This window comes from Sinohyriopsis cumingii, chromosome 11 (genome assembly GCF_028554795.1).
Source record: "Sinohyriopsis cumingii isolate HCF-2022 chromosome 11, ASM2855479v2, whole genome shotgun sequence".
Classification (NCBI taxonomy): domain Eukaryota; kingdom Metazoa; phylum Mollusca; class Bivalvia; order Unionida; family Unionidae; genus Sinohyriopsis; species Sinohyriopsis cumingii.
In genome coordinates this window covers 90,804,892-90,819,455 of record NC_142971.1, presented here as the reverse complement: position 1 = coordinate 90,819,455, position 14,564 = coordinate 90,804,892, and the positions used below count along the sequence as shown (strand labels likewise).

General features: G+C 34.4%; 1 protein-coding gene across 1 annotated transcript in view; it reads left to right on the top strand.

Moving 5' to 3' along the window:
• Positions 1-14,564, top strand: part of LOC149788976 (plasma membrane calcium-transporting ATPase 2-like) — a 104,254-nt gene that overhangs the window by 19,050 nt on the left and 70,640 nt on the right. The window contains exons 5-7 of the mRNA XM_089973573.1: positions 3,882-4,084; positions 5,989-6,124; positions 11,535-11,641. Coding sequence (XP_089829699.1) covers positions 3,882-4,084; positions 5,989-6,124; positions 11,535-11,641 — 446 coding nt within the window. The remainder of the gene's footprint in view (positions 1-3,881; positions 4,085-5,988; positions 6,125-11,534; positions 11,642-14,564) is intronic.

The window sequence follows — 14,564 nt, the reverse complement described above, 5'->3', positions numbered from 1 at the left end:
ATCTGTCTGTTAGCATTGGTTTGTTAAACTAATTCTGCTGAATTTCTTAGAGGAATGCCATGACAATAAATGAATACATTCATCCCAACAACTAATTGATTCCTAATGAAGATGTTGCCTCGTCTCGTGAATGAATGGTCATGATCAGGATGGGATTCTTTACTAAAAGCTTATGATGTCTGGTTGGTCGTAAATGAAAATGGTGCAAATCCGATATCCAGTATTGTCACCATTGCAACCATCTTGAATATCCACTCCACTTGAATATTGCTACTCCAAGATGATAGCATAGATATGGGATTTTCATCAAAAGACCAAATTTACATTGATAAGAGAAAAGGCATTAGAGTAAGTATAGTATGAATGAAAGAATTAGACTCAAAGCCCTGCATCAATGTCATATCGGCTGCTAACTATGTGAAATATTCCTATCGATGCAGTCAGAACAGAGCTACAACGCAATGACTTGTGACAGTAAGACACCCTCCCCTTCATTTGTTGTTATCAGGGTTTACATCTTTCATTGTAGAACTTTGACATAAAAGACACAAATGGTTGTCATGCTGGTGCATCATGTGGTTATATGTCTTGGTTTAATGTGTCTTTTTTAGATTGACTTGTTTCCATTCATAAAAAAAATAGGGTACACAGTGAAACCTGCCTTGGTTGAATTAATAGCTATTAAGCAGAGATGTCACTTCTTCATTTGGTGAGTTATAATACCAAACCCAAATTGATTCTGTTGTTAAATGAGAGACTTTCATGTTTAGATAAATATCATCATTTTGCATAACCTTTTTATTTGCATACATGATAACCTCATTAATAGATGATGACATTGTGTGCAAGTGCACAAATCATGCAAACTTTGGATGAATCCACATCCTTAAAAAGCAGTGATGCTCGAGAACTCCTGCAGATTAGTTCATATTCATGCATATAAAAATGTACTAAGCACAAAATAAAATCAATAGTTACCTGTTACATCTTAATGTGCTTCTCACACCACTGGTCATTCCACCAGTAGAATTTCTCGTCACACTTGTCATATGCATTTCAACTTGCCAGCCATTTGCACTTGTCCATATTTCTGCTTGACATGAATGGTGGTTAAACTAAATTTGATTGGTACATTGGGGCCTGGAACAGGCAATTTTTATAGTGTTAACCTTGCATTCATCAAAAAAGCTGTACAGATGTTTGTTTAAATTATGAACTGCCTCGAAAACCCCAAATGGTTAACTCCCAACAAGATTCATCTTCGGATGTTAATTGAAAATTTTATTAGCCAGTATTGGCTGATTGAAAGTGATGACAAAAATGATTCTGAAAGTTTTGAAATATATCGAACTTATTGGAGCTTGGTAAGTGTTACTGTAAAACCAGTGAATACTTTTGAGCCCAACAAATGGTGCTGAATTTGAGTCTAGTATAGATGCTAGATGGACAAAAATGGATTGCTGTTCAACATCAGTACTTCAGAATTAAAAATAAAAATACCAGTCATAATTGAAATGCAGCTAATTCAAAAGTATTGTGCAGTTTTCGTTTCAGCATGGAGGGATCTTGTGCTACAAAACTAGATAGCACTTTAAGGGCTAAGATAAATTGAATAAATAAGGATCTGAAAAAGAAATTAGAAAGTAAGGAAACATGCATTATAACAAGTAGGCCTTGGCATTGATGGACTTCAAACACTAATATAGCATTATGGAACTGATAAGAAATCTGGCATTGTAGTCTGCAGTGATTAAAGAAAGTTAAAACTTGGGCAGAGTTGTTAGTGAAAACTCTTGTTTTGGAGCTGAGATTACCTAGACATAACAACCACCAAGAACAAGCTGCCTACGCTGGCAATACATATGCCCCTTCTGACAACAGACTGGGAAAGACCATTTCTCAACACAGAACAATATTCATACAGAGATGAGGAACAGATTATACTCAGAAACAATCAACAGGTTAATGCTTTTACAACTTGGGAGGATATGTTTTTTGAGGATTTGATTTCAATAGAGTCCCAACAGAGTTGAGCAGGTAAAAATGGGATGTATTTTCCATTGTTAGGTAAATATAGACTATGAATGTCCCTCCCCCCTTATGAATGGACCCCACCCCACACCCCTGGATAAATAACTGGCAGTATCACTGCACATCTGATTAGGTAGAGGTCAATTTTCACTGTGCTTAACTTTTTAAGCAGACATAGGCAACTTATTGAGACCTACTTTTCCTATGAACATTGTTTAAAATAGTAATTGACGGCATTTTTTTCAGAATTATATATAAAGTCATTCTTCTGCTTTCATGTTTACAAACTTTTGGAGCCCCTACTATTAACTCATTAACCAAGCACAATATTATTTACATGCCATGAAGATGTACCTTATTTCCATCCTCTGTAGCATAAACACCAAAGCAGGTGATATTACAGTAAAGTCAATAGATATGGCTCCACTGTGATACCAAATATTATAGACTTTCTACTCACATTACAAAATACTGCAGGATTTTGTGTGTGTGTGTGTGTGTATGTATGTATGTATGTATGTATAAAAGTGAAATCGAACTAGCTGATCCAAAACATCATCTGTAAGACAACTTTGCATCCAGCTGAATGGAAATCTCATGGAAGCAGATGTTTTTGGATGTATTCAGATGTAATCCCCAAAATGTGTTTCTTGTATCTTGGGGTAATGACCTAAGAGGCCCCAACTTTGATACGATTTGTCCTCTTTTTTTCAACTTTAATAGGGACAATGCCCAAAATAAATCCTAGATGCAACCCAGCAAGTATATTGCAAGATTTAAAATATTACCTGAATATATGTGACCATTTTGCAGTATCTGTGTACGATTTTGTGATTAAATATAAAGTGCCTGTGAAATTATTTGAAACCCTAAAACCTGAAATAATTCAGGATGAGAACCTTACTATAGGTGATTGTTTACACTTAAGATTTAGTTTGCCATATTGGCTTACACAATGAATTTGTTATAAAATATGGAAATATTCAGCATTTAATTATCATGCTTTTTTACCATATCCACCTACAAAATTGATTTCAGTGTTTTGTCACTGAAACCAGTGGTTCTATTCACAAGTAGTGGAGCCTATCTTTTTTTTCATAACCAGAAGTTGGAGCATAATAATGATAAAACAAAGAAGGGGGTGGAGGAACAGTGCCAAAATGTTCGATCACTTTATTGAGGAGACATAACTCTTAAAGGTTCTTTCTGTTCTCATAATATATCACCTTCAGTTGTTAGTACAACATTGAATTTTCACACATGAAATACAATGTGTCTGGATAATCTGACTAATATACTACATACTATAGCAGAAAATAATGAAATGCCATAACTTTATAATCAATTCATCCCTAGAACTCACTATACTTGATATCATGTCACACAAAGAAAATGATTCAGACAAACCATCACATAAAAACTTTAGTGTAATTTATATTTATTATTGGTGTGGGTGTGGGTGTTGATGTTTTACAGTGCCAAGTATGCCAACTATATTTAAGTGTATTAAATACTTCAAAGAAAATGTAGTATGCATAAGTGTAATTAGATTTGAATATCCAGTCTTTTTTTTATAGGTCTTCTGAAAAGATAATTTATTATCCACTGGACATTCTTGCTTTTTAGGAGTCACACATGCAGACCACCTTGAGAACTCAAATCATGCTTTTTGAGTCTTGAAAGTAAAACCCAACTTTGTCTTGGTATATGGAAGGCATTATGCATTCGTGTCTAAAATTCAGGAACTTATCCGTTGCACTCAGTTAGTGCCTGAAAGTTAAATATATTTAATTGCTATGCATAAATGTATGATCCTCAGAATAAAATGAAATGTTTTTGTCTCAAAAAAGGTACTGCTATTGCTGTGTTGACGGTGCTCATTTTGATCATCAAGTTCAGTATCAAGCGTTTTGCCATCAATAAAGAAGAATGGCGTTGGGGATACATAGAATACTTTGTGAATCATTTTATCATTGGTGTGACTGTGCTTGTGGTGGCTGTTCCAGAGGGTCTTCCATTGGCTGTCACTTTGGCTCTGGCATATTCTGTTAGGGTAAGTAACTAACAATGGTAACCTACATTTAATATGTATACCTTAGTCTCGGCATATTGAATGTGAAAAAGCAGTAATAACAAGTATTTGTCCATTTATTTTTCACTGTAGATGCTAAAACAGAAGAGAAATACTCTGTTAACCTATATACTATTATATTTTGACTATTATAACTTGATGGCCATATCATGAACATGACATTGACTCTATCACAAGAATTATCATGTGCTTTATAAAAAGTCTTGGAGGAACAATGTGCACATAATAAGATTTTAATAATTTGCTTGCCTCAAAAATTTAAATATTTATGGTGGGATTACATCAAATTCTCACCTAAATGACTAAGATGTCTGACAGAGAATTCATTCTGAACATTTGATGTTTGATTAAAAACCATGCAAAAAAATGTAACAATCTGTAAAATACACTTGTACTACATGTTTCTCATGGTTTCAAAAGATGCATTTAATGTTGACCATATCAGATGGATGTTAACTGAAATGATCATCTACATATACATTTTGTGTTTTGACTGATGCAACTTTATATTGATTGATCTTATCAAGTATTATATTGCAGTAATATTCTCCACTTCCATGGCATGGTTGTTGGCATAGACTAGTGGTCAGTGAGTTCAAATCCTGTCCTGACAAAACTGGGTCAGATTTTGTCTTGTATCTCTGCCAGGAATTGCCATTACCACAGCATCAATCTCCAAACTAGTCGTTGTATAGTCTTTATATTGTTGACTACTCCATTTATTCCGTCTTTGCTAAAGGGTCCATATTTATCAGTCCTTGTTTAGAATACCACTATTCCAATCGTTAATTCTTAAATTGTGAAAATGTGTATTTATTATGAGTAGGCAGGCAGTTCACATTAAACATTCAGCTCAAAGTTTATTAATGTTGTCACTGTCATCAGTAATAGAACGATATATATATATATATATATATATATATATATATATATATATATAAAATTTCATTAGTTGGGCTTAAAATGTGAAATGTGAGATTCACATTACTGTGTAAGGATTTTTACATTGGATTTTTCTTGTATTCTGTATAGGAGCTAAAAACTTTAGAATTATATATATATTTACTTTCTAACCAAGACTTGTTTAATTTTAATAAAAAAAAAGTTTTAGGGCATAATATTTTTTGAAAGGAAATGATTTCTGAGCAGTTAAAAAATTTGATATACAAGGTCAGGTGAGCTTATGGCATGGCTGTGCACATGTTGTGCATCATGTGTCATCCATTATTCATCTCTCAACCATTGCTATTTCTAATTTTTCAAACATTACTGGACAATTTTTCATTGAATGAAGGCAACTTTATGCAAAAAAAGTTAATCTGCCATCAAATATGGATGCCATAATGAAAATAGTAAAAATCTTTTAAATTACTTATCAAAACATCTGAATAGAATTGTATCCAATTTGACAGAAAGCATACTGACATAAAGACTTTTAAAGTTTGTACAAATGCTGCTGTTCTGACATGAAATTCGGACAGTTATTGAAAATAGACAAACCTTGAAATGACCTTTTCTCCAAAACGGCTTGATAAAATTTGACCAAACTTGACAGAAAGCTTCCTTCAAAGTCTATACAAATAATGCCAGTATGCCAACAGCTATGGCACTGTTATTAAAAATAGAAAAACCTTTAACCAACTTGAACAAAACCATTGAATAGCTCAACCAATGTATGTGAGAAAGTTTGATAGTTGCTTTCCATAGGTTGGTGGTTCTTTTCAGTCTTCCTGTGTTCTTCGCCTGCCCCTGCCCCCACCCCACCCCCCAATCATTGAGATTGTTAATTCACTTTGCACAAGCTATATAATTTTTGGTTTAGCTTTGCCATGTTTGTTGAATATTGTTTTGTTTTTTCCCCACAGAAAATGATGCATGATAATAATTTGGTACGTCATTTGGATGCATGTGAAACTATGGGCAATGCCACTGCTATCTGCTCTGACAAAACTGGTACATTGACAACAAACAGGATGACAGTAGTGGAGAGCTTTATTGGAGGTAAGGGAATTAATTTATACAAGTTTTAAAATAGTAGACAATATCGGAGCTTTATTTCTTTGCCAAACTGAAGTATTGCTAACCTTCAGAGCATTAGTTTCTGTATATGTGAATCCACCATACAGAGATGAAAAAGTGTTTTATGAAGCTTTTTAAAATTTAGCTTTCTCCTTATCTTCATAAAAAATTTACTGTAATTTCTTAACTTTTACTGAGTCAGACTAGAGTCACTATTTTTGAAATAATTTATTGTGAGCATTAATGTATTTTTTACAGTTTAGTGGCAGGCATTACAATCAAGTTTGCTGATATTACCAGAAACAGTTTTTATTGTATAATGGGAATGATATACTATCACTGTTGTCTGTTCCTGAATAAATATTTTTATTTACAAAGCAAAACTCATAAGCCATTCAAGATATTTCATCCAAACCTGGTGCACATGTCAAGCAAGTTTTGCAGAGATTCCTTTTCATAGTTAATTGCTTTTTAGCTTGACTAGATAGACCAGAAGGGCTTGTGCTGTAGCCTGTTGTCCATCATCCATTCATCCACCCATCTTTTGTTTGTTAGCAAAAGTTTGTTACTGCTACACCTTTTAGACTACTTGGAGGATTGTCATGAAACTTAACTCACATTTTTCCCAACAACTAGTTGGTCCTGATTGATAATTGGTGTCCCTTGTATGTTCAGTATGGCTGCCAAGGTGACCATCTTAAAGAGCTTAATGCTACTCCTTTTGAACAAATGTTCATATTCATGTGGAGATTTCATCCAAAATGTCTTGTGATCTCTAATCAGTCCTAAATGAAAATGGTGCTGATTTGACGTCCAGTATGACTACAACAGTGACCTCTTAAAAATGTTGTTACTGCTACTTTTCTAGAATGACTGGTGATATTGATATGGGATTTTCATTAAAGAACTTCTTATGATGTCATGTTAGTGTAAATGGTGCCCTTCAGGCATCCAGTATGTTCACCATGGCATTCATCTTAAAAATCTTTTTATTGATGCTCCTCCTAAATGGCTTTGATCTTCATCCAGTATAGCTGCCACAGCAGCAGCATTGAAAAGGTTATTGCTACTCCTGAACAGATGGTCATATCAACAAACTAAGCACTAAGGTAAAGAGTTAAAATGGTGCTAGTCAGACCCTCTTGTTTCATTGCCATCTTGGCCATCTTGAAGATTTTATCACTGCTGCTCTTGAATTGATAGTTGTAACAACATGGGGTTTTCACTGAAAGACTTTAATTGTTTCTACATGAAGATCTTGCCAACCAGGCCTCCAGTATGCATACCTGCCATAACATGCCATGTCACACGAAAACACAAATTTGGACTCCAAAAGCCCCCAACACAGTCATGTTTAGAGAAACACTATTTTAAGGAATCTTAACCCCAAAGTTATTTCAACAACAAAACCCATATCTAAGGGCTGGTATGAACAGTAAATATTCTTGCTCAGGTAAACCAGTCCTTGGGGCATATAGATGATATAGAGGCTATTAAAAGGAAATACTGTCAGAAATAAATGGCCATTGTCAGAGATTACCTAATTGGCAGACAATAGTTAGTGTGATGTGTCTTGTCAAATCCTGCTGCAGGATATGGCATTTGTTTAATTTGCATATATGAAGTACAACAACCCAAGTCACCTGAAGTTATCTTCAGACATCAAAGAGACATAAAGAAACTGATGTTATTACACTGCATTCATTGAGAATGTTGAAGCCAACTTTTATCAGATTTGCGATTAGAGGCAACTTTATTTGAAGTTGGATGTTTACTTGCATATAAAATGCAATATGATTATTTCATTTGTCTGAATAGTGTGAAAGTGGAATTCATTTTTGAAGGGCGTCATTCAGGAAAGAACGGGCTGTCAGCAAACCCTGGCAAAAATAAATTTCAAAACTGCAGGTTCAAGAGGGTACATTTAATTCTTTGCACATACTGCAAACAACTTAATTGACGGAGGTGTACACATCAAAATGGAAGCACAATATTCAAAGCTGAATTGAACAGTCATATTAGATCTTAATCTTGTTAAAGTACTAACTACAAATTGACCTATGCTTTTCAGGATGATTTTAGCCATGAAATAGATTGATTGAAACACAGTAATAAGCACACACTGTACAGTTGATTTGTGGTGATAAAGCATTAAGACTCAGACAGACAGAGGTTCTTATTACTGCTGTATTATGTGTAAAGACCCAATTAAACTTTAAGTATTGTCTCCATTTCCACAAAGAAATGGTCAGTCACAGATATGATATACAGGTGACCCCATTATAGCACGCTCCGTTATAACATGAATTCGGATATAACACAGTCATGGCGTGGCTCCAGAAATTTTATATACCTGTATTTTTCTCGTACACAAAAAAAAAATCTTTCTTAAAAGTACAAAAAAAACCCCCCAAAAGTTGATTATCATTTTAGGGAAGAGATCGCACATGAATAATACAAGATGATCATGGCATGGCTCCTGAAATTTTATATGTATGATTCTCGTATACAAAAGAAAAATGTTTTTTCTTCTTCTTAAAAGTAACACAAAAGTAACGGGTATGGCTTTGGTAATGTCGCAAACTGCGATTTTTTTCTCCCTTATTAGCGGTAAAATATACCATCTGGCGATTATTTTTATTGGCGACATTATCGGCTGTTTAAACTTGTATATACAACCATTGGTTAGGAGTGGAGAGATTCACAGGCCCTATGAAAGAAAGCCACAAACTTGATATAAAATGCACTGAAAGTTATCTGTTATTGCATAAACAATTTCTTTGTCCTTATTGTACTGTATGTTGTGAGATATCCGCCTGTTTTGTTGTTGGTGATTCTGGTAGTGGAGATCAACCAGACGAGGCAAAATCTAGTAATCTATCTTTTGTCGGATTTTCGGCTGCTCGCTAGTAATTAATATATTTACATAGATTGATATTTGTTTGTGGAGGGTAAGTAAAATTCTTCTTTTCACTCAATTAAATCCTTCACAACACTCAAATTTTCTGTGCTAATCGTTGTCATCAGACCAGATCACCTGCGTCTCTGTTTTCCGTTGACCCTTTGTTAAATTTCTGACGCATGCATGGAAGGCAGCTACCACAAATATATTTAACCAAAATAAACAACAACAAATCTTGTTGGTCTATTCAATAGGCAGGAAGGAACAGTAACTACAATCAACCAAATGACGACCAATTCTTTTTTTAAAAAATGTACCCAGATAAAATTGTTTGCTGAAATTTCAAAGAAAACAAATTTGAAGCACCGATTGTTATGAAAACGTACTAAACAAATGGAAAACAATTAGTCTCAATCATGCAGTACAGTTATTTGATGTTGCCGCCACAATAAGAAATGGGCATTTATTTGGTTCTCCAAAGCTGTGGTGTCCACCTTCGATGCGGGAGGTCGTGGTTTCGATCCCAGGCCGAGTCATACCAAAGAGTTAAAAGAAATGGTACTTACAGCTTCCTCGCTTGGCACTCAGCATTATGAGGTTAGTGTTACGACTGGTCGGCCTGGTGTCAGGATAATGTGACTAGGTGGGACATCATGCTACGTGTCTGCGGTATGATGCCCCAGTGCTAGACATCACTATAAACTGCCACACTGCAGACATCATATCAATATGACTGATTTTTTTTTTTTTAAAGCTATGTTAAAAATCCAAATCACACACACACACTTGCATTACTTTTGAACCCGCTATTGAACTATTGAGAGCAGCAAAAACTGCATCAAATTAAGCACGTTTTGGTATCCAATCAAATTAAAGGACAGAAACTTGATATTTGTTTTTATTTAATGTCAGTGTGGTTGTGAATATGTGAATGGTTTGTACATGAGTATGGAATTGGTATTTGACAATGCTAAGTCAATAAGTGTAAGTAAGTGTATTAAATGCTTTGAAGAAAACAGATAAGTCATTTTCTTCTATTCACATGAATTTCCAATCATTTTCTATATGATTATATGAAAAGATAGCTTATTCTCAATTTGACAACATTGATTTCTGGAGCCATACAAGCATGGAATCTCAAAACATTTTTTCCATCTAAGAAAGCTCCAACACTGGAAATTTGGCAGATATGAGTATGATCCACATATCTGTCATCTTGAAAAAATTTCTTGTAGCTACTTATCTGAACAGATGGTCGTATAAACAAGGGGTTTTCACTGTGAGACCGGTAATGATCTCTTGTTGATCTTAAATTAAAAGTGATGCTGAGGAAAATCTTGTTATTATTATTTCTCTTAAAGGGATGGTCATAATAACACTGGTTTTCACTAAAGCACATTGCCCTGTATACTTAGTCCTAAATGAAAATATGCCCATGTGACCTCCCAGTTTTCAAAAAAGTCTTGAAACTGCTACTTCTTTTGTATGAATGGCCTTTCCCCATCATAAAAAATTCTATCTTGCAATACATAATTACTCCTATATTAAAATGATGCTTATTTAACCTCCAAAATGGCTGCCTTGATGGCCATTCTGAAAAACTTAGTGTGAATATTTCTGAACAGATGGTCATATCAACATTAGGTTTTCATTAAAATGCTGTAACAATAAAAGCTAGTTCTGAATAAAAATGGTGCTCATACGACCTCCAGCATGGCACCATAGTGGATATCTGCACACAAAAAATCCTACCATAACTCTTGTTACATGTGTGGCACTGGCATGAGGTTTTTCACTAAAATACTGCGTGTTTAATTTTATTCTGAATTTCACTGATAGGTTTAATGAAGCTTGGCATGTGGGTATATCTTGTCAATGATTCACTGATTTTCTGTATCTATGATATCAGGTTCAATATCAAAGGTCATGACAAGTATTTTTGTACTCCACTACAAGTGTCTTGTGAATTTGTTAACTTTGACGTGTGGAAAATATTTGATTTACCATACTTGGTATGTTTGAGTGTCTCAAGAATACTAGATATGCGTCAGCATCAGCACTCAGCACTTAAAAGGACAAAAGAATCAGTCATTTAGGGATTCCTGGAAATTCTTTTCTGTCAGGAGACCATCAGTCCCTTCAAAGAACTCGTGTTCATGTTACCATGAAAGTAAAGTGGAGCATAAGTAATATATAAAGTAATAGTGTAGACCTGTCAGTAGATAAAGTAGTACAAAATTTGGGAGTTTTGGACAATAATGTGTATTTAGTAAGAGTCCTTCCATAAGCAAAGAAACAGGTTGGATGAGTCATCTCTAGATGACACTTGTATCTAAAATATATAATACAGAATTACAGAAATGATGATGGTAATATGATGGATTTAATGTTTTTACAAATATCATGACATGAAAATATATTATGATTTGCATAATTTTTTGTATACTTTATTCACTTGGATGATTTTATTTCACAATATTTTTTTTTCAGAAGTCCATTATAAACAAATTCCCAACTTTTCTACACTGAATAATAGAGTCCAGGAAATGCTTTCAAGGTCCATTGCTATCAACAGCGGTTATACCTCACAAGTCCTGGTAATGCATATTGTTTCTTTCCTACATTTGATAAGCATTGAAGCAAGCCCACATGTACTTTTCCGCTTGCAAATCTGAACAATTTGTTTTATTTTTGTGGTAACATTGTAGGCATTACTATGCTACTATTTCTTTTATTTTTCTGTAATTTTGATGAAATCTAGTGCACAAGTTACAAGTCTCTATGCACAAAGACTATCTTAATTATGTTTGACAATAACTTGGCCACACTGTTTAAGAAAAAAAATAATCAGAATATGTTATGTTGGGTTTTCAGGAGGTAATTGTTTTTCAGCTGTCTTTGGAATTACTTGTTCAACAACTCAGGCACTTGAAAATGTCAGATATGGAAACATCAGCAAAATAATTGTTGGATTTTACTTTAAGCTAAATAATAACTAACAACACTCAAGTTAAGCCTACCAGACAAATACCAGTAAACTGGTGGAAAAAAAACAACCACAGAATTATTTGTTTTCGCATAACAGCAGTACAAACCTTATTTGGAGACGTGTTTACACTCATGACGATTTATAACATCAGCATTAGCAGCCTGAGAGTGCAGTATTTAGATATTGTGTGAGAGAGACAGACAGACAGTCTTCTTAAGCTGGTGTCATTTATTACTTTGTATCATATTGTAAGTTATTTGTGTGCCAGCACCATCCTTCTGTCATATACTCATTGAATTATTTTAGGTTCCTATATTTACTGATTGTGCCATTTTATCTAAGTGCTAACAAGTTATATTATTCAGTGATTCATTTATTATAACATACCTTGCTGTATGAGGTAATTATACTGAACTGCTTACTGTCAAAATAGACAAAACCCAGGCTTACAACAGTATGAAATTGATGCTATAAAGAATTACAGTGAAGAAACTGGTACAGACCTAAACTTGAACAGATCATCCGTACACATCACATTTACTATCAAACCACATGGATGCTTGTGGACTTGTAAGATGTTGCTTATTTTTTGGATCAAGTTGTGTTTCAGCAGCATTGATGACACCATTGGAAGAGGACTACTCTGCTACTTTACATATCATATATACTCACATGTGAAGTCCAGCTGCAGGCTGCACAGACCCAGATCAGGGTCTATATTGTTTGCAGTTGGACTTTATGTAGAAGCAAGTATATACAGTATGTGCACAGCACTAAGGCCTGATGTATGGCTTACAGTTCTATTGATTGTTGTGTTGCTTGTTAATAATGCTGTCATTAAATTGAAACCATATCACTATTCTTCTGGGTTCGATCCCTGGGTGACTCATTACCAAAGACTTATAAAAATGTTAGTAACAGCTGCCTTGTTTAGTGCTCAGCATTAAGAGGTTATTGTTAGGACTGGTTGGCCTGGTGTCAGGATAATGTGACTGGGTGGGACTTTATGCTGCATGTCTGCGGCATGATGCTTCAGTGCAAGACATCACTATAAACTGCCACACTGCAGACATCGAAGCAATATGACTGAAAAATTGTTAAAGCTGTTTCTGTCCAGTGTTGATAAAATTCATGAATAAATAAATAAATTTGCTGGAATAGAAAAGATCAATTTGAATAAGTTAAATAAGGATATACTACATATACTCACAGGTCGAGTTCATCTACAAACTGCATACACCCAAGTATATATGGTATACTGGTTCACCCTTGCCAAATGGAAGATTATCAAACGTGTGGAGCTGACTTGCACATGTCATTGCTGTCTATATGTCACATGATTTAAATTAATTGAATAATTCTATTTGGGTTAGTAATGTTGGTGTTTATTTTAATCCCTGGAAGGGAACAGTTTCCACATCTAATTGAAATACCTGTAGTTTCATCTGAATGAAATGATTCATTGATACAAGTGATCTTTCTAGAAGTGGCTGAATCACACATTTTGGCCTTGTTGTCCTATGCAAAAATCATGAGGTTAAACTGAATAAACATTTTATTTTTTGTTAAGGATTTTATGCTGCTTTCCATAGAATTTTAAACATTCTTCACTGGTTAGCAAATCTCCAGGAAACAGCTGAAGAAAATAATGACTTTCTTAATACCTAAAACAGGATGCAGTAACAGTTGACTGGCTTAATTAGTATGATGATACCTTAGTCAATTACAGCCTCACCCAGGACTGTTATAGACACATCCAGGGGGCCAGGTGTCTTTTACCATTTCAGACTTGTTTGTATGCTTCAGACAAATTTGTATTACAGGGTTATATATAATAGTACTCCATCTATGATAATCTATATGTATCACATCTTCATTTAAAAGGTGACATGAACTTCTACAAAAAACTGGAATGACTGGAATCGAAATGATTTGTACCATGACAGATGCAAGTTGTAGTGTGGTTGAGTTTAGCAAAATAGATTTGTTAGAATTGGTAAAAAATACCCAACATGGTTAAGTATGTCAATCATAACTTTGTCAATATTTGCTTCCAATACTTGATGGCAATGTGACTCCAGAGAAACAGTCCTATCAATTTTCATGTTCTTAGCATTGCATTACATAGCAGACATTTATTATCGTATACTCATTATTCCCACTATGAAGACAAAGTCATAGAGACAGCGTTCTTTTGCATACTGGGGCCCAGCAACATGGAATCAATTGCCCACTGAACTTAGACATAAAGACACAGCCATCCCATTCAAGAGTGCTCTTAAAACTCACTTATTTCGACTGCAAGAACAAACTTAAAGACCTGATGTTTCCTTCGTTAAATATTTTCAGCATGTTTTTTTTTTCTTCTAATTTTATGGTGTTTGTTTTTTTAATCTTATCATTATATGTTTTTTATGTTATATGTGTTGTCTAATGTTGTAAGTGCTTAGAGCTCCTAAAGATTAGGCGCTATACAAAGTCCTCATTATTATTATTATTATTATTATCTCCTATGTTTTCTTCAAGATGTG